General features: G+C 38.0%; 1 protein-coding gene across 2 annotated transcripts; it reads left to right on the top strand.

The window, feature by feature from the left end:
• The first annotated feature begins 242 nt into the window (after positions 1-242).
• LOC114365964 (uncharacterized) lies at positions 243-15,154 on the top strand. Of its 2 annotated transcripts, none has more exons than XM_028322726.1 (8): positions 243-459; positions 991-1,155; positions 1,636-1,869; positions 2,081-2,156; positions 2,603-2,701; positions 3,040-3,173; positions 3,368-3,466; positions 14,567-15,154. In XM_028322726.1, the coding sequence occupies exons 1-8, from the start codon at positions 326-328 to the stop codon at positions 14,637-14,639; spliced, it is 1,014 nt and encodes a 337-aa protein (XP_028178527.1). In that variant the 5' UTR covers positions 243-325; the 3' UTR covers positions 14,640-15,154. The 2 variants fall into 2 exon arrangements, with proteins under 2 accessions (XP_028178527.1, XP_028178517.1); XM_028322716.1 differs by having other exon boundaries at positions 2,537-2,701.
• Positions 15,155-21,466: the final 6,312 nt, after the last annotated feature.

Genomic DNA, 21,466 nt, shown 5'->3' with positions numbered 1-21,466 from the left:
CGGTAGCGTCTGGTAGCGTTATTATGTAACAGATTTTATTGATTTTGATTATTGCCCGGGTGATTAATCCGTTGATGATAAGATAAGTTAACCAGCAAGGGTAATGATTTTACGATTGGGGTTACTAACGCAGGATAAAAATATTATACCTGCAATCTATGAAAAACACGCACATTTGAAGCCTGTTTGGTTCATGTTGATTATTTTGATAACTTCTATTTACGTCACTCCATTGTCAAATTTTAATCGGGACACACACAATTTCGAGTAATTTATTTTTGAAGAACTTTTCGTTTTCTATGAACATTTAGCTCCATTGAATATCATGGCAAGCATTTCGGGAGCAATTTTCTCGTCAATCAGCAAGTATAAAATTTCTAGGAGAGGAAGAAAGTTACAGGCAACTGATGACCAGAGAACGTTGGTTGCTCTGCCTAAAGATGTTCCTGAAAGGACGTGGTTAGTATTAAAAAAGAGAAACTGATTAGACCTGTTAGAAATTAAAGCCACTGAGAATAAGAAGAGAGAAGTCGTAGAGGCCTAATGGCCTGATACCCGATGCAGTAATTCCAGGTTCGATTCTGGGATCGTTCGCGATAGCGATTAGGGAATTACTTTTGTAAACTAAAGTGTACCGATTTTCTTAGTGTAAAAACATTAAAAACTGATAAACTCCTATCTTAATTATGTAGGCCTTATTGAATTCGTTTTAATAAATCATGATCGCTTCGCTACGCTCTTAGTTAGTTACGTAAAACATACTCTTTTTTTTCGATTCGAAATCTGTAAAGAATAGTACACACGGCCACACTGTTAACTATCCATTTCCGTTTTTGCTCTCGCTCTCATCAAATGGTGATTCTTTGCGATAGAACGAGAGGACATGACAGGCAATGGATAGTTAACACTGTTGCCGATGATAGGTACATTGAGTTGACAGGGAATTAAACAAACTAATAAATTAGTTCGACTTTAAAATAAATCTACCAGGGCTGAAGTGCTGCAGAAGGAGGAGAACGACCTGTTCATCTTCGAGATCCGCGAGGACATCGTGGAGGAGGCGCTGCGGGTCGGCTACGAGCGCTACATGGACCGGCAGAACGCTCTCTTCACGGCGCACTGCGCGGCGCAGGCCTGGCTCAAGCTCATTGATTGGTAATAAAACCTGAGTGATATTATAACCTGAGTCTTGAGACGATAAGTTACATTCGAGTCATCTCTAGCTATAACGGAATTTATGCAGAGCTAAGCTAAATTAACTTAGCTTAGCTTTTGGTCTGCAACCGGCATTAATGTTGATTGAAAGGGCTTCACAAACGAAACAATGAAGCTTGAGTCGCAGTCGCATGATCATACGCTCAATTAAAGAGTTATAGGAGCTGGATCAAAAACCATAATAGCTTAGATTATTTTGATTAATTTATGCATAATAGGTATTCACTAATATTTACATGAAATGATACGAAATTGCAAGAAATAAAGCATCATAAAGCAATGTTAAGTAATTATTTAGAAGTAAATAACCCCTTGCATCACTAGAAATTTTTTTCTCCTTTTGAATAACGTATCTCTCTGTGATCTATTTACACTTATAATACTTAAGTAGTCGTATTATTACATTTTACTGCTCTAAAGGCACTTCTACCGGCACGATCCCGGCGAAGACCCCAGCGCCCACCCCGCTTGCTTCATCCCCAAACGCCTGGAGTCCTGGATTCCCGACGAGCTTCCCGACCCGTCCCCCAAGGACACATGGTGCAAACAAGAGCTGAATGTGGTAGAGGACACGCCCGAAGAAGGCCTGCAGAAGTGGCCTTCAACCAATTCTCTGGATGTACCTGTTGTGGAGGAGATACCTTCAGAGTATTGGTAAGACAGATTTAGATGTAGAGGTCAAATTTAAAAGTAGAGAACTCAAATAACTACAGTGAGAATTGAAATCTTAAAATTCCATGAACTTCTGTAAGTTAAGTAGGATACCTATATTCGAGAACCGTGGGCGTAGATTCTCCTTTAGGTCCTACTAGGTAGGTATGTGATTAATTAAAATAGTTTTACTTATTACCAAATACTTCCCAAGGTTCCCCGGGAAAGTGAATGTGCCCGATGACATGCGACGTAAACGTGAGAGAGAAGAATCACTTGGTGGTGACGATGTGAGTACCTACCTATTTCATAAAATGAGAAATAAAATGTTATTGATATTGCAACACGTGCCATTGATTAAGAGCATTTATGGCTAATTGGCTATCAACGAGGATTTCTTGAACTAATAAATGTGAACACAAAAGTATGTTCTTATTGAGTGGGTTTATTGAGATTTACCCATGTATCGACGAAAGCTAACTCACTTAGAAACTGACTTTCTAGTTGCTTCGATATAATCATCAGCAGCCGATTATATCGAAGCAACTAGAAAGTCAGTTCCTAAGTGATGGTCAATCTTCTTGCTCTTCTAATCTAAGTCTAAAAATGTGCGTATCTTCAAACTTCCCCCATTTGAAGTAAGTTTCGGAGGAACTGACGTGTTCCCCAGGATCGCGGTCGGAAGAAGCCGCTGGTAGTGGCGTCGAAGGTGAGCGGTGTGTGGGAATCTGTGCAGGACGCCAGCGACACCACCTCGCCGTCCGAGGACCTCGCCACCGAGAGCGAGGTGCTGCAGAAGATCACGGACTACAGCACGGAGGAGTTGTCTCAAAAGGTTTGGATAATTTCATTTTAAAGTTATGATCCTCTAGTAATGTCGTAGTTAAGCAATATCAGTTTTTAAAGGCCAGTTACTCAGAGAAATCGAAATCGCGTCTGAGCAAGAATTTAAGTTTAAGAAGTCATTGTGCCGGGGATTATCACCTCAACCTCAACACTTTTGAATAATAATATATGCTACGTTGAAATAAAATGTAGAGTTTTGTCAGTATGTCTGACTGAAAAGGTCTGCAAATTTTCGGGCTAGATAAATTAGTGTGATAGTCTGAACTAGTTGATTGAGCTAATAAAAAACATCATCGTATCCTTCCCTTGACCATCGTTCCTGTCCAGGATTCAACGTACAGCGCGTTGAAGACAACGACTCCTGTCGACGGTTCGCTGCACGGAGCGGGAGACTCCGTGGTGGACCGTCTGCGAACCAAGCGCCGGCATTCGGAGAAGAGCAAGGTGTTCAGCAAGGCGAGGTGACTGTGCTGACAAATTATAAGTATCTAGCTAGTGGAAGTTGAGGATTTATCACATTCAAGGCACCTGGATGCGAACAGCACAGGGCCAGTTGTAATCGATATCCTTGGGGAAGGCCTTGTCCAGTAGTGAACATCTTTTTATTACATGTCTTCAAGTCTTAAGTTTAATGCAAAGTCTGATTGTTCGACAGCATGATCGGAAGATCAAGAGCGACCCTGCCGCCCCTGGACATCGGGGACTCGCGCTCCCGGATAAGCATCATCTCCGACTGCCGCTTGAGGAACTTGAGGTAAGTGAACATGCTCCATCTTAAGTTTCATCATCACCATTGGGTGAGGAGGTCGACGCCAAACAAAAGACTTCAAAGAAATGACAAAATATCCTTTTATCAGTGGCGGATTTACAGATTTGCCACCCGATCTTATTTGACTGGCCTGGCGAACATTGATGATTAGTATCCGAAATACGTACCTACTTTGTGTATGTAAAAATAATTATGAACTAAATCTGCCGCCCCTTAAAATTTGCCGCCCTAGGCTTCAGCCTACTGAGCCTGCTGGTAAATCCGCCACTGCCTTTTATACTATCCTTTTCTCCTATTGTCACTAGTAAATAGGTACAAGAAAAGGAAAACGGCTAAGTAATATTACATCGTTCGAATTCGAATCGAAATAATTTCCCGAGGCTGACCCTCAGGCACGGCAATTGTTTGCTTTGTGTTTAAAGCTTCCTATAATTGAAACTGTTTCAAGTAATTGTGATCGATTCACAAATGGGTACGTGCGCAACTTGATTAACAACGGAGCGGGGGCGGTTTCATTGGAAGTTTGAAGCTTATGAAAGCACAAATAAGTAGGTTATGAAGTTACCCCGCGGTGGCGTGGGTAAGCTTGAATGATTGTATTGGAAGTGTTCAATGGCAACCAATTAGAAGGTAAGCTTTCTTAGTAATTGACACGAATGTTGGCAAATGGGATACATTACCGATTTCGAAGTTTGTTTTGTGTTGCTACAACTACACTCGACAGCAAATAAATCGCACCACCCGCGACAAGCACTTTCAAACGTATGCATCCCCACTTCACACCAATATTGGTACCATTCAAAAGCCTAGTTCTAAACTTCATTTCATTATAGGAAAGGTTTTTACCCCAAAAATGTTTCTTTAGAAGGACCCAGAGTCACTTCTTCAAAAAATAGATAGTTACGCTTGAGCCAACTTTTATGGCTTTAAAACTGTTAAGTTGGGATTAATCGCTATCCATCTGTTAAAGAGGACACGTGTGATCATTATTTGGTTTTATGACCATAAAATTTGGTCTAATTGATCCCAGAGGTGAGCCCAAAGTGAGGTCTTTTTTCAAGTCACATTTATGGTATATGTTAATCATTTATTAAGAAATTAAATGTGTTTTTCTTTAAGGATATTAATTGGGCTTTCAAATAACACCAATATTGTTGGGGCACCATTATTGTGTCAAAAGAAAATCTTTAAGGTTCGCGTCGCGGGTGGTGCGATTTATTTGCTGTCGAGTGTATTTAGATTATGTTGATGAATCCCTATCTCTATGTCAGTTACGAGGTCCTAGATTATGATAGTAAAAAAATGCAGGAAACAATTTCCTGGAAGGATTTGCATCACAGAAGTAGGCAGTAAATTAGTTAAAATCGAAATATACGGACAAAAGCTAGTCGTCACTGAAACTTTGAGCTTTCTTAAGCTTTGACGACCTCTCACTTTACGTCTAGAGTGAGGGGCAGTACGCAAATCTGTGAGAACTTTTGTTGTGGGCCACACGTGCAGTGGCACAATAGTTCGAGTGAGGGAATGTAATATGAAAGGATTCGCTTGTAGGGGTTGTGTGCTATTTGATATTTTAGGACTAAGTTTTACTTTTCAACTATTTTCTTTCCGTAATGGGCTGAAAGATATCGCTTGTTAGTGATAAGAAAAATCACATATTTTATTTGATTTTTTTAGGTTCAAGTACACGCTTGTTAGACAATTTTATTTAAAAGTCTGGTGCCAGATAGGCAGAAGGAAAAGCCTCTTTGTATCATTTTGCAAATTCCAATGAAAAAGATTTATTACCGCCTGCGTAAAAATACTCTCATTAGGAATTCTTTTACTTTTTAACTCATGAGTTCTCTAAAGGATAATTTACTTAAATTATGATATTTTTTTCTGTTCGTCCAGAATATAAAGTGTACTTTTTAAAATGTATAATTTGATTATCATGGTGACCCTACTGGCGAGAAGGGTCGCCGAACCCGGCTTTGTCTCTTGCAGGCCGTCCCATGTAAATGTATGGAAAGCAAGAATTAATGTGTGGGGGCTGATGAAAAAACTCGTGTTTTATCAATACGTTGTTATGCCGTGTTTTATTAATGCTCGGACACTTGTGAACTTATTTTAGGGTTGTCACATTACTGTTGAGGACACACTAAAAAGTTTTTTTCATAAGAAACTTGTTACTCTTACACCATTGATGGTATTTTGGGTTAGTTAAGGCCCTAGCTACATTTCTCTATCACTATTCGTACTATCTCTATTCGTGCCATTGCATATTTACCTATTCAGGATTTTTGCCTGACATTTTTAATTTTAACATTGTATTCTTTTTAGGCAAAGGGTCAAGACAAATGTTACAAACGAGAGTAGGCAGCAAGTTACTGAAATATTAATTTATTTTAAGTAAGTTGGGATTTCAATTTTTTTTTCAAGTTCTAGCAAAACCCCAGATCCGGGATAGTAATGATTTATAGACCGATGTTCGTTTTAATGATTTTTTTAGTTTTATTAATGCTTAAAGGCAACCCTGTGCCCGGGTGAGTACCCAGGTGCGCCGGGATCGATGGCCGCGCTTTGTACCTTTCATGACGAGTTCACTTGGCTGAAAGGATTCCTTTATTGCATTCAACGTGAATTAACTGTAGTGGCGTTTCTTTGACTCAAAGACTGCGCTCGTCGAGGGCTGTCCTGTTTGCATAGTCTATGGTTGTAATTGATGGGTTTATTGTAGAATGATCTCATTGTGACTTCTACATAACATTGAGCTGTATGAATATCATTGTTGAAGCAGTTTTCCTTAAGCTGATGTAGTTAGTTGACTTTGGTTTTGAAATGTACTCGTAGTCCGAAGGTTTAAACGATGAGAAAACGGTTTGTATAAAAATACAGTTTCTTCTTCAGAAATAAAATATCGGTTTCTGTTTTTTGATGACACTTTTAATGAAAAAAGAGCAATATTAAGTTTGAAAAAAATAGAATGTAATTTTGTGTTAGACTCCTCAAAAATGTTTGAAATATTCGATAAAATCTCGTGAATATTTACAAAACATATCATTAAAAGGAGAACACACAAATATCGAAGGCGCTTATTTGTTTACTACAATAATATTTGCGCACTTTGAGGAGCAGCGTGTTCTACTAGCTAGGGCAAATATTGTTGTTTGCGATACTCCAGGATACTCCTGATGAGGCGAGGCAATCAATACGCCGCGGTGTGACAAGAAACTTTATCAATTGGAGGGAAAAATAGTCAAATTCAAAATCTTTATTATCTACGCCTTTTTCAGGGCATTTCATGTTCAAAATACATACTTATAGCTTGCCTTACCGCCTCTTAGGAACAACGAATCGGTTGTTGCTATGAAGAAATTCAGTCACCTTTGTCAGGAAAATAATGTCGTTTACATAATAAGCATTAATTTATCATATTACAAAGTAACGTAATGTATGTACATACATATATGTTTGGCATGACAGGCAAAAGTTAATAATTATACTGACACAATATTCAAAAATTATACATTATATTTCAATTATTTCTTTCGTCTCGAATTGTCGTATTATTCTTTTTAAATTAACTTAAGCACCATAGGAAGCGGCGGAAATACCAGCATTATTAATTGGCAAGTTAAATGTAACCTAACCAGTGACTACTTCATTGTCGTTGCAATAAACCTGGATAACATGTAAGACCTCCTGATTTTTTTCGAATACGCGTACCTGTTTTGTACCTATCTGTAGAAAAATATAAAAAACAATTTCAGGAAACAAACGTGTATGTATTTTTGGCACGAACACAATATGGCGGCGTGTACACAGCGCGGTTGCCTTGCTAAAAGCTTTTCGCTGGGCACACATTTATATGAATTACAAGATAGGTGGCGAGAGGTGACATCCATTTTTGGATCCCTTTTTGTGACCACCATGTTTGCCTACAAGGGGATTGGGGTGTTTATCTGACAATATATCGACATGGGCTTTTGTATTTTGGCATGCCTGCGGGCGACCTTATAGAGATAGTGGGCTATGGAAGTCTGGAGCCTGTATTTATAAAGCTCACTTAAATATAATTCAATATTTTTTCAAAGCATTTTGACTTAGGTACTAAAGTAATTTAAGCATATTGCGTAACATAACATACATAACATCGAACATCGATATCGACCACTTTGTGACAACATAATAATATGAGAAGAAAACCCTTCGCGATTATGTGTCAAGTTTTTTTTTCAAGTCGCAATGACCACGTAAGTTTTCCTTTATACTGTTTTCACATGTATCTTATTATTTCTATAAGAATCTTTAAAAAATTTGTAAGCAGTAGCTTCCTCAAATATACTTACAAACCAAACCTTGGTGTCAAGCCCTGACGCCCTTTCGCAGAATTGTTTTTCGCGCGTTCCGGGAACCATAATGAAATGCCCGCGAGTTTTCGGAACTCCCCGCTTCCAATAGGATGCGTGACGGGCCCAGTTCATTTGTTAATTACTCCACATTGCATGCTTGTTCTGGGTTTAATGGAGGGAGAGGATTTTATGGTGCATTAGGCCGGTTTTTTAACGACATTTATGACAATTTTGACACGAAATTATTGTATCTCATAAGTAACAGTGAGTTACGTAATAGCTAGGTATGTGTATTAATTAATAAAGACATGCACATTTATGAAAATTCAATTTTCGGATCATTTCGTTACATTATTTTTACGTAATTTTGGAACGTAGAGAAGCGAAATTGAATATGTCGTATAGTAAGTATTTAGAGACATTATTAGTTCAACAAATTAGGAACTATTGATTTTGATTTGACTACAAGAAACTACGGAGACAGAGGTTCGATGACGGTCTGATTTTTAAAATCAATTTTTGCAATTCTAGTAATTCACTGTATAACTAAAACATGTGAAAATGAAGGGTCTCTAGAATAAGGCTGGGTTGCACCATCTTACTTTAATTTTCACAAACGTCAAAAATCTGTCAAACGTAATAGTTACGGTCAAAGTTAGGTGGTTCAACTCAGCCTAAGATTATTCCGGTTAACCCTTCTGTACTTGTTTAGTAAACAGAAAGTTGAACTTAGTAACAATGTTTGGTTCTAACAATCGAAGGTATTGATATTCCTTCGGCTTTGTCTACTAAATTAACATTAATCGTGTTGACTGTCGCCAAGTTGTCCACAATTCACGATGACTACGCAGTGGGGGGAAGGGGGGACATTAACAAATTGGTGTATTGTGTCATCCCTTGAATTTAATTTCACCCTTTGAGCGATTATCGCCCTTAATGGTTTTGGTTTCTGTTCTAAGTAAATACGGTAGTAAGTAGTAAAGTACTTCTTCAGTGATAGGGTTGCTAAAATACCTATAAAGCTTAAAACTTTGAAACTTTTTGTAGAGTTCTGCTTTGGAATGACTTGTCACTGGTAAAATAATCATATTTGGGTAAAGAAAATAAATTACCAAAGTATCATGTCGATTTCTGACTAGTCGTCAAAAGTTTTTTAAATACGACATTTAATATGATGGTTGGCGGGACATAAAGAATAATGAACATTGTGTTTGAATAGAGTTAAAACTTTAAACTGAGGCACCATGTGATAATAATAATAATCGACTATTGTTTAATTGCGGTATGTTTTATAGCGGCATTATCCCGACAACCCTAAATGAATTAGGGCAGCAATGAATAGTCCTTAAACGGACGACAGCTCATTAAGCTTTACACAGGGGGTCTTATTTTGTTGTAATAGGTGCGATTTTCAACTGAAACGTACAGCTTGATGTGCTCCGATCCTTTGTGTCTATGGAAGTGATGGAGAGATCTGAATCGAGGTTCGGGACGCCTGACGACCAACTGCATAAACTTAGAAGCTACCTACTTATATTTGGAAACAATAGGAGTCTTATGCCCGTTTTCACCATCAATCCCTAATTTTTAAGTGACCCATATGAAAACATAATGCCTGTTATGTTTTACCATAAGGGTCACTTTAAAATTAGGGTTTGATGGTGAAAACGGTCATTATAGTAGGTAAAGGCAAGTCATTAGAGTAGGCAAAGGCAATTGAAAAAACATACGCAAAACTCTACGCAATGCAAATCAGCCAGAAAGTAAACAGATTGATGATAAATTACACATTAGAAGTACCTACCCCATTACAAGACAAACAATATGTTGCTGTAGAAACATCTGATATCTGCATCGCTAGATGCCATGAGAAGACTCACGGTCTATTAATTTAAATCAACCCTACAAGTAATTAGATACATAAGATAAAGATACAATTATTTGTTCCAAACGTGTTGAGGAACATTATGTCGTAGACAGGTAGCTTTTTCTTCGTAACGAGATGATTCTGTATTTTTCTTTCTCCAGCACAAATCTCTAATATAATGGACTCGCCCGTGTGCTATTGTTCAGCGCGCGTTTGATGTGTGCATTGGGAATCTGGATTGTTTGTGAGGTTTCACAAGAGCTTTCCCTTGGAGTCCAATGTTTGATATTGGAAACTTCCAAATTGGCCTTTGATTAATATTTTGCTTGTAATTTGGTGGCAACTAGCTGTCATAATATAATTCAATAATGCTTAGTAGTTAATAAGTAAATATTGTAGTTAAATGATTTTCAGTAATTTGTAGCACACGATTTACCTACTAATGGTACCGCTGACCCACTCTACTAAACTCAATTAATAGATTGTGTTGTGTAAAAGTGGGTTCATCACAACAGGTTAGTTTTCCTTGGAAATCGAACTAGCAACATCCTGAATTAACAGTCCAGTGGCGAAACCGTCTGGCTATTGTTGTAACTATGGTAAAACAAAAGATTCTCATGGTATAAAATGATTTTCGCATTATAATCGGGTCGAAGTTGAGAAATAACCATGTTGAATTATTGAAGATGCAAAAGTCTAGGCTTATTTATCTAGTCGATTCGATCAGCCATCAAGTCCAGGAAATCGACTTCCTCTTACGAAACCGCAATCTTTCTTCGTATTCGATGACGTTTGAGAAGTTTCCAGAGTTCCCTCGACCGCGTGTCCCTCGTCAGCGCATCCATAATCAGGGCTGCGCTGGAGTCAATGCCACGGGCGGCCTCTCACCTCGCGGGCACGGGTTCGTCTCCCCGAGTGACCTGTATAATGTATGCCCATTTTCTTAACTCATGTCCTGTATATGAAAGTGGGTCTGTTTTTTTGACTGTCCATCTTTTCAATGACAAAGAGTCAAGATATCCTTATACACAGCTGCAGCTGAAAAGTCATTACGCACAGCTGCAGTCTAAACTAGAAAAACTCCCAAATAATAAGAATGAAGACAGGGTATCTTAAGAATGTCTTAAAGGTTGACCTTTAGGTAATCCTAAAATTAATAACTGATTTCTATTAGAAACAGACAGAAATAACAGACAGCACTTAGATTAAGTTATATACGTTGTAAATATTGATTATCTTCCAGTGTACGTCTTGTTGGTTGTCCTATTAAATAAATAAAATAAATGTTTTCCAAGTTTTCTCTTTTAAAATGTCTTTTAAAAGTTCTCATGAACATCATGGGATTTTTTATCAGCTGAACTGCACGTGCGACCGAAACCGGGCGCATAAACTAGCGGCCAGTTATAATGAATGCATGCGTCTGCTACGTATTTATGTGGTTATCAACTTGATGCCTGAATCCGAATGTATGGTGATGCGCCATGAAAGTATAATGTCTGGAATCGGAATGAGCTTGTTACCTAGGTCGGGGGGTCGCTGATGCTATGGGAACAGAGCACTGACTTGGAAGGGCTTTGGCTTTCTATTCAAAAAAGTTAATAGACATAGAAAAGACTTTAAAAATTGAAGAGAAATAATGAAGGCATGCAGTTGTCCAATACTGATGAAGAGCAAAAGGTAACAAAGATCTACAAAATTAGAGTATTTATAATACTATGGCTATTTAGTGACTTGATTTTATGATAGCTAAACTGTAATAAAATATGACGTCATAAAAATTTTCCCTACGGAAAGAAACTTTTCCATTCCCAAATATACATTAAGAGTCATTGTCATACATCGTAGTTATTTTATGTACATGACTCAAGATGTGTACAGAGCTTGTACCCGTATAATTTTTACAACAAAAGCAAGAAAAAATGAACATGGAATTAAAAGAAAAACATTGCCCCCAAGCCGAACTTCGGCCGAAATTGTCGTTACGTTTCCGTAAAAAACACGCCATTTTTGTGTTATTATTGTCCCTGCCCCAAAAAGACAACACATTAGATCAGCAAACACGATGTCACCAGCACAGTTACCAACACAAACGTATTACACGTATACGTGAGGAAAATAATCTGCTTCGCGATTGTAGTCTATATTTCGTTTGAATAAGAATTATGGCGTACAGTTTTTTGTTCGAGAGACGGTGGCAGTATTTGTGATACTATAAATGGGTCCAGTAGGTACAGTCTCAATAGAAAGAGTCAAATTTTCTCTAGAAATGGAGAGTAGGCACTAGGAGAGAAGTGGAGAGTGAGTAGGCACTTACAGGGCAGATAATGTACCATCCTAGAATGCATCTCACTTAACACCAGTTGCGATTGCGGTCAAATACCTGCCTTGTCTAGCTTATAAAAAAAAAGAAATCTGATTGGTTATTTAAAACACTTCCCCGTTCCACTCCGCTCAGCTTTGCCTTGATGGAAACCAGGTTTAACGAGCTTGCCGAGTCTTTGTACATTGTATGGCGGTACTTACTATAGTTTGTGTAAGACATAAGGTGGTGAATTAAGATAAATGTTTGGTGTTGCAGGGTTCGGTGAGAGTGATGGGGAAACGGCAAGCTTATGGCGTGTTATTTGTCTTGTGTCGAAGCCTATGTAATGGAAAACTATTTTAGATATTGTATCGTTTTTTCTCTTGTTAGATGCAGGTAGAGTGATCGAATGGTGGGAAACATAACGAAAAAATGTCTGGAATTCTTTTCACAAAATTGGGTTTTCATGTAGGATAATAAACTCTACCAAACTTTTTACGTATTTTATCTACCGGATCATCCCGGAAAACGCAGCGTGGGAAGTTCACCCACAAGGTGGTCCGAACCTCATAGAGGTAGCAGAAAGGTGTTGGATATCAAACCGAGCCATGTGGAAATCATTGGGGGAAGCCAATGTTCAGTAGTGGATGTCCTGTGCCTGAAATGATGAAACTTTTTAATGTAAATTATTTTGGAAACCTCCAATTTTTTTTTATTCCTTATACGGAATACTGGTTTTATACAGTTTAGTCAACCATGACTCTACACTAAGGGAGTGTCACATTGTTATATTGGATTAAACAGCCATTGGCCTGGTTCGCTCCGCGGTGGGCAATTTGGCAAGTTACTATCTTAGCCCCAATTGCTTTATTAAGCATTGCTCGTATTTACCACTGTAAGGAAATACCTAGTCGGTGGAATGAAGCAACTCGTCGTGACCTCGTCATATTGTAATAATAAAACAAAAAAAGTAATAGCGGAAATATAAAAATAGAGCCTCTATTCGGTGATTTAATTTTGATGGCGTTTTTTTTAATGATGTATCGTAAATAAAAATGAACATTAATAAAACTACGATTACGATCATAAACTCCAAAATTTTGGATCGCAAAGTCTGACAAGATAGTGATTTCTTTGTCACACGATAGGAAATAAATTAGGAGCTGAAATACATGTCATGTCTGACATAGGTGCTCCGAGTGAAAACAGTTTTTCTTATACGAGATGTTTGCAATAACCTAGGTCCAACTCGCACATAAAGTTAGAAGAATTTGGATTACCGAATCTAAATGGAAGGTCTTAGTAGCAGTAAATAATGCAGTCTTAGTAAAGTTTTGAGCAGCTAAATCTCTCCTTCACATTTCCTCTTGCATAAGTGTCTAAGATAGTTAGGTAGTCACAAATATAGCTAATTTAAATATGGCGGAGATCACGCCATACTCTACATGCGCGCGCGATTATGCGGCCGCATCTGCAAGTCACCTTCAGATTATTTGGTCAGTCACTGCGCATGCTACGCGCCGCTTCACGCTGGACGGAGGCTTTACAGTTGAAGACTGATATTCAGTCAACATGTCTATTTGATAAGTATAGGTTTTTTATGTTTTGTAAAGCGATTGAGGAAAGTCGAAATTGAATACATTGTCTTTGACTCTAACTAAGGATACAGGATTATAAGTGTGTGCTAAGTGTCAAGTGTATTACTTAGGTTACGTAGTCAGAATCTATAGCTTTACCAGTTGGTACTTAGTGCATGCTTTGTTGCGCGAATAAGTATGATTGTAGAGTCTAAATAGGATGTAAGTTTCTGACATCATGAAATTGCCATTCATTTTTTTTCCTCCAGTGAAGTTAAGTTTTGTAGGGTTAAAATCAAATAAAGAATTTGTCGGTTTAAGGTTGGTAGCGAGTGCCTTTGAAGCTTCTCATAGTAAACAGGGGACTTGTGGCCCTGCTAACAATACCGCTTCGGGCTATTCCAACAAAGTTTGACTGAATTTGCGAATTGATTCGCCATCTTCTATAACTTTCGACACTTCGTTGGCGTCTACCTTGGCGGTATGCCAATTTATTCATAAACATTCTGCTTACAAACAAAAACTTTTTTGTGAACTCAGCAGAGGTAAAAGAATAAAGGTCATCGATTCTTTACCTTTCACCGATCCAAATCTTTACCAAGTTGTAAATAGACAATCGTCTGATGTAAAATCCCGGTGATCTAATACAAAAAATGCCCATGGAAATGTTATCTATGTGCTGATTAGCAATGTAAAGAGATCTCAAGGCTCCGTCCAGGAGTCAACGGCTGACTTAACGCAGTCTGACATTGGACCCAAGACAATTTTTTATAATTTATTTATCGGCTATCTATTGTATCTATTTGATGTACAACTTGAATTTATAGTAACAAAAAAGTTCAGACAACTGATTGAGCTGAATTTTCAACTATTAATTTTTATTTTTTATTCTCGTTGTTGTAGACATAAAAAAATATCAAAACTTGACGTCTTTTTGGTCCTGGTCTAAGAACAATATTCTGAAAAAATATTTTTTGACTGAATTATTGGTTTTGTTTGTTTCAGATTAGACACGCAGTACGAGATATCGTCGGAGAAGGTGGACACGCCGCCCGGCGAGACTGTCAAGAGAAAATGAAAGCATTGACAGCCGTGACTGACAGTAGTGTCTGGGTGGCGCTGGTCTATGTTTGTTGAAACAGGTAGGTCCTTTAAATGGAATGTAGCTTCAGCATAAAACCTGTATTTTTGGTAAATATATCATAAATATTGTAAAAAAACAGGTCAAATACTGCTGCTGAGGCCATTAAAATGATATAAAGTATTAACCTTTTATGTCAGGGGGTTATGGGATCTAAATTTTCTCGAAGACCAATCGAAAAAGAGAAAGTTCTAATAATCTAATCACTTATTTCTAGATCTACGAATTATTGTGAAATTCTGCAACAACAAACGACTTTCTTGGCCAGTAATTAGCTAAAAGGATTATATCAAACCTAAAACTTTATTAGTACGAGTAATCACGGATTTTAAAATGTTTATTTTTAAAATCGGATTTTTTGTTATTATTGATAATATTATAATTCAGACCAGCGCCACCATTATATCGGTAGCGTATATTTAGCGTAAATGTAAAATTGCTATGGTAAACTGGGCAGGTATTAATTTTTAGGCATCTTTATTTTTTGATAATTAAACTAAAAGTGTAAAACAAACACTTGTTTTCTTTATTATTTTAAGTAGCTATTACTAATTTTGTGTCTTGATTTAAATAACATTAGTTATTTGTTGCGGAATAAAGGATGACTCTACATAGATTATGCTTGTTACATGTTGTTATACGCTAAAACCAACCTTATTTTTATCAAAAATGAACTTGCTTTAAGGGGCTCTTCAGGTTAAACGTATTTTAACTAAATCAAGTTTTAAACCTATTTTAATACTAACTCTTCCTGATATTCTTCGCTAAAGCTACCACTCGATCTTGTCCACGTTTGGCGACTCAAGCGCAACTGTCAGCCAGGATGGATCGCCGGGTGTTTGTCCGCACTCAGGGTAAGGGACCCCTTTACGGACCTTTTAGCGGCACAAACAACGCTGTTGCCCGATTGTGATTGAACACCTCACACCGTTAACGTTTCTGTTCGAGGGTAGGGACTGTTTTAAGTTGAAATGATTCTTTATTCTTAGAAATTTATTTTTAGTAAAAACTACTACTACCAAAAAGATTTATAAAAATGCTGTATCACAGCACGTCGAAGATCAGTTTCATACCCAATTGGTGCTTTTTGAGAAGTTCGTTATCAACTGCTGGCAGGTATGGAAAAGCTTTCATAACAATTTTAAAATTGACAGCGTGAAAACTAGTATATTAAGCACAATACCGCGCCCCGTATCTGCGTTATTATATTATAATCCGTTTTATTGGCGCTCGTTTATGCGCATAATCATGTAAATATGGCGGAGATCGCGCTGCGTTTACGGCCTCCGCGGCGCCCGGAAAAATTGGAAATTCTTCTATCATATTACTGGTGAGACTCGCGGCTCCGCTTGCTTTCAAAAGGATTGCTCGACATTTCAGGCACGTGCTACAACTTTAGCGCATTTCGAATGATTCAATAATAACGTATTCCTGTGAAGTCAGCTCTGAGCCCCGAAAGAGGCAAATGTGTTTTGTTAACACACTCTTTTTTACCATAAATATAATAACTTTAATCTATTTTCCTACAGTTAAAAAACATCCAAGTAACTTGAATTTGTGAATTGATTAGGTCGTTTTCAGGTGCCTGAAATGGTAAAACTCTTTGTAAGAATAAGTATTTATACCGAAAAATTCTATTCTACTAATGGTTGGTATTGAAAATACATATACTTAGCTCAAAAAATTAGGGGATCGATTCAGAACCGCTCTACAAAGTTCAAGACGTTACTCTTATAAAACAATACGAAATTTTTTCTCTCCATTTGACAATCATCGGTAATTCACACAATGGTTATTCTCTTAACTGCCGCTTTTGTTAACATCTGGGACTGTTCAGAGGGAAATTACGTTATTCAATTTGCTAAATGAATCAACCGCAATTTGCAAGAAAATCAACTGAAGAAAAGAAAAAGAAAAGGAAGCGAAGTCTAACGCAGTATTTCACTACCATTTTGAGTAATTCAAAGCGCTTTTTTTTGCGCAAAAGTTGAACAACGATTGAATAAAAAAAATTAAGGTGATGTTGGAAAATATCGGCAAAGAGCATTCGCTTATGTAGCGACGTTGCATTTTCCTTTGGCACTCTACATGAAGACATTGTTAATAGTATTGAAATGCCGCTTAATTCGCCTATTTCATTTTGGTAGCTCTACCTTGCATTGTGTCTCTTTTGGTAACCCGTTACCGCAAGTTAACTAGAATTTTAATTACGTACCCTTGAATAGGAAACTTTGAGGATTGTAATGAACTATTCATCAGATGTTTAATAAAGTCGGTAGCGAAGTACTTAATTTAGTTAAGTCATTATCGTAATTGGAATCTCCGATCCAATTCTGTTTGGTTCGACGAAAAAATAATTAAGGTTGAAGATTATATCTCCAATCTAATCGAGTTGTTTGTGAACTTGGATAGTTATGAAACTTTCCTTATATTACTTAGTATTTCACTCAGAACCTAATAACTTTTATTGATACTTTCGTTTTCATATAAATTAGCGACTTATTTATTACAGCAATCGATCGATTTTGTTGAACGAGAAATCGTAACAAAGATAAGCTCTGTATAAAAGACATCAGTGTGCTTACCATGAGTTTACGTTAGGTGTGTTCGCTAGCGAGTACCTACGTCAAAAAAATATATGAAGATTCTATTTATTGAAAGTAGCCGCCAGAGGCGCTGCACAATATGTCATACATTTAAATGTCATTTTTTTACGCAGTCGCTAGCGAGCACACCTAACGTAAACTCATGGTAAGCACACAGGGATTGACGGTCTCTACTACGGTAAAAGTTTTGAAAGGGCGTCAGTTTCTTGGCTCTTGATATAGCTAATGCGATACACTTCACGAACACATGAAAAGAAAAAAAAATACATGGTTACCTTTATTAAAAGAAGTCATATCAGCATACACATACAAAAATAGACCTCATAAATAAATAATACAACGTATGAAACGTAACATAAACGGTGTTTCCTGAAAAATCTCAATGCTCCGCCCGTATGGGATCACGTCCCATGTTGATGGTGCGGCCGACGTGACGTCATCTCAACTACCTGACTACGGTGGCATGGCTTGCTCAGAGCATTTGGACGCTCATTATCCTTGCTCTATTGTGTGAATTGGTGTAAATTCTGGAACTGGGGAAATTCAGAATTTATGTCTAGCCCCAAGCTAAGTAAAGCTTGTAAAGAAGAACTACGCTGAACTGTCCTTTATTTGACAGTGACAGAAGGGCGCCACCGTCTTCGTTCAACTACATGGTTTCCACCGTGGCAAAAGTCGGAACCAGCAATCCGCTATTGACGGTGGCCCCCCTGTCAGTGTCAAGTAAAGGACAGTTCAGTGTAGTTCTTCTCTATGGCCTGTATTAGAGATACATGAATTGAATTAACTTCATTATTAAGTAAATTCTCATGCTCACTTGCCTCTAAGACATTAAGAATTAATATTTACCTATTGGAATTGTTTTTCAAAATGGGGTCCCTATAACGTTCACAAAGACTAGTCACCCCAATGAAATTGCGAGCGGAGTTATTCAGGCTACACAAGGGAGCCGATAAGGGATGCCCTGACATGTACAAATACGGACCCGACGACTCAATGCGGTCTATTCCCCGCGATACCCTATTAAAGGGTTTCAATGGCAGGCTATGTGAATTTGTTCATGACAATTTTGCCGAGATTTTACACATTTGACTGGGCAATAGTAAGCAAATAAAAATAGGTACTTATTGATTCAAACAAGAGACAAGACCCGCGTGTAGACGTATCCCTAATTTACTTAATTATTTATGGAAACATTTTCGTTCCATACTGATAACGGTTCATAATCAGAAACTAGCCAAGTGTGTTCCACGTGCAACTGCACACATTTCTGTAGAGATTCTACTTACCTACCCTCGGATCTCGGCGAGGCACATAATAAAGGGCCTGAATACTTATGAAGAATGCACGCAAAGGCATACTTTTTGAACACACTTTTGAAGTCCCTTTGCCAAATGGCTGCCTTTACAAAAATAATTTATTTTTTAATCATTCCTTTATCCTCTTTGTAAAGTCTTGAAACAATACCGAGCGACAAAAATACGCTTCCCGCCAAACAGACCGCCATTTGCTTTCGTGTAACTTATTTACAAAATGGCGGCCATAATTAAGGCGGGCTCTCCCCAGGGGGCAGTTACGCCCTCTCATATTTCTATTTATGAATGGAATTCCTCATTTATGCGCCCCCTAGTGGTCAGCACTGTAATTATGGCAACTGTAACTGCCTTTCTCATAATGCATTAACTTTCGTGTTTTAATTTAAACGGATTGTGGTGTGGCACGCAGAATGAACTATGTAAGTGTGTCGCGGAAAAAGCTCTTTTGTAGTTTTAATGCTACATATCCAACAGGAACTCTATTGTTTGTGCGTGCTGCAGTTTGTTAGAAAATTTCACAGCAGAAAATATTTTTGAACCAGAGCGGCAGTGTTCGCAACTGCGGACCTAGTTAAGAAGTGTGGAGGTGTCTGTCAATTAACTGACCTAAAATCTAGCTCATTAGTTTTGGTCGTCTCTACTTATCGGGAAAAGCTCTATCAAGCGAGTGCCTCTTGTGAGAGAGACATCCGAGTAATAGAGCTGCAGCTGCAATGTCCTTGTTGTTGTAATGGTTTCAGATCCGGGTGTTGGTATGATAGGTATTTAACACTGAAGTCCAGGCCCGGCTGACTGCGTGATTAAATTTTCAACAGCAATTTCATCGTATACAAAAATTAAGCTTCAAATAAAATGAAAGCGTCTGGAAACGAAATAAATAATTCAATCCGACCTCTGGAGGTTGCAGAATTTTTTGTTCCAAATAGATTCGCATCAAGCCGGTTCTTATCCGTCACCGAGGGAATATTCCGGCCCTTTCGGCCCTTTATCAATCTTAAAGCGTTCCCTTTTCATTTAACGAGGTGCACTTGTCGATTTCCCGCGGCCCGGACATTTTTACGGGACAGAAATGTTGGGTTATTTTTGGAATTCCGTTTGATTGTGGACGAGAGAATACTCGCTGATTGATCTATAAGTTATTACATGAATTACCTACTTTTTTCACAACAGTTTACTTATAGTCACGCAAAGTGACAACTTAATATCTTGAAGCGCTTATAATAGGTACCTCATAATTATGTAGAGCAATATGGAGAATTTAATAATAACTATAACTAGCGAAAATATCACGACGTTTTTTAACAAAAGACACCATGACGTGTTATGTTAAGGCTAGAAGTTGGTATAGATGAATTTAACATTTTCACACGTCTCAATAACACGGCGAGCCGGGTTGTAAGTGACGTGTGAAGAGGCCTTTGAAGCCCAACAATATACCCTGATAATACATAATATGTACACGAGTACGTTTTCACTCGTTTCTATAATAAACACAAAGCAATTCCGCGCCTTCTCGTCCCATCTTTACAACGTTTGATGAAGCACATTGCTTTGTTTTTGTAAACAATCTTTTGATGAGAATGCTGCGTATTTTTATTCATAACCTCTTCAGTCCCTTTAAAGTATCGCTTATTGAATTACCTGTGCTCGTGTGTGAGATGATTGTTTTATATGGCAATAAATATTTTTGAGAGAAACCTCTAACATGTAAGAGAAAATTTCAAAGGCAATATGGGGTAGTTACTTGGCATTCTCAGGGGACGCAGGGTCTATCAAGAGTGAAGTAGTTGCGTAACTGATGTTTATTCGGTATCTTCACCTACCTACATAATATGCCGGTTAAAATAATGTATTTGGGAAGCTAAATACGCTTTGATCAGGTACCTTATCTAAATTGCAATGCGTTATCTGCTAGGTATTAATACCTTATCCAAACTCCGAACTATAACATAGGGTTGATCTGATGGACGAGGCAGGCAAATGTTTGCCGTTTGCCGGGGGGTGTCTGCCGGCTATCAATTAACGGAATTGCGTATTCCGCCCGGGTGCCCGGGTATCGGCCGCGGTCCGGTCCGGTCCATTTGATGCTCCGTCTTGGAATGCAATTTGGGCTCGAATTGGATTTTCAATGAGAGGTTTGGGTCAAACTTTGGATGTAGGCACCTACTTGAGAGTAGGCATCGGAATAATTGGATTTATAGAACAAGTATTCCATACGAATTTGTACATTATTAATGGTAATTTATTTCTGAACCTGGAAATAGGAGAAATGAAACCACATCCACATGTCTTTTGCAAGAATAAAGAAGAAAATTTAATACTCATAATTTGCGTACGCAGACACTGGCAGTTGGAAACACTGGAGCGTAATTGCCCCATCGTACCGGAAGATTGGCGAAAAAATACAAACCAATTAAGTTTCCATGCGTTCTGATATAAGGAAAACGAAAAACAGTTCAAAGTAACATAAACTTAACAGAAAAAGCTGCCAATTTTCTGGACTTAACCTATCCAAGATGGCCACTATCAAACGGCCTCATTAAACAGATAACTGACCATCAAAGCCGGCTGGAACAGATAGCTAATGATGCCCGGGTGTATCGGAATCTCCGGTTGGACCGGCTACACCCGGATTAATTACGGATGGAGTCTTAGTGACAAACCCTCCAGCACTATTGATGGCTGTGAAAGCTCCATGCTTTGTAAGTTCGATTTAACCGGGTGAGCATGAATCGTGTATTTGTGAAAGTAAATGATTTAATTAGGTACTTAATATGTGTAGTGCACACACACACACTCACTACACACACACCACTCACACACATGCTTATAATATTATTGT

This window comes from Ostrinia furnacalis, unplaced genomic scaffold, assembly GCF_004193835.3.
Source record: "Ostrinia furnacalis isolate ACB-3 unplaced genomic scaffold, ASM419383v2 OfSCF0465, whole genome shotgun sequence".
Taxonomy (NCBI): domain Eukaryota; kingdom Metazoa; phylum Arthropoda; class Insecta; order Lepidoptera; family Crambidae; genus Ostrinia; species Ostrinia furnacalis.
Note: the sequence above shows the minus strand (reverse complement) of the source record. Positions and strands in the feature narration are given on the sequence as shown.

Bases quoted from the DNA above. Each gene is read 5' to 3' on its own strand.
- LOC114365964 (XM_028322716.1), top strand. From the start codon at position 326: ATGGCAAGCATTTCGGGAGCAATTTTCTCGTCAATCAGCAAGTATAAA. The intron at 1,156-1,635 runs GTAATAAAACCT...ACTGCTCTAAAG, and splicing joins TGGCTCAAGCTCATTGATTG to GCACTTCTACCGGCACGATC. The intron at 1,870-2,080 runs GTAAGACAGATT...ATACTTCCCAAG, and splicing joins GAGATACCTTCAGAGTATTG to GTTCCCCGGGAAAGTGAATG.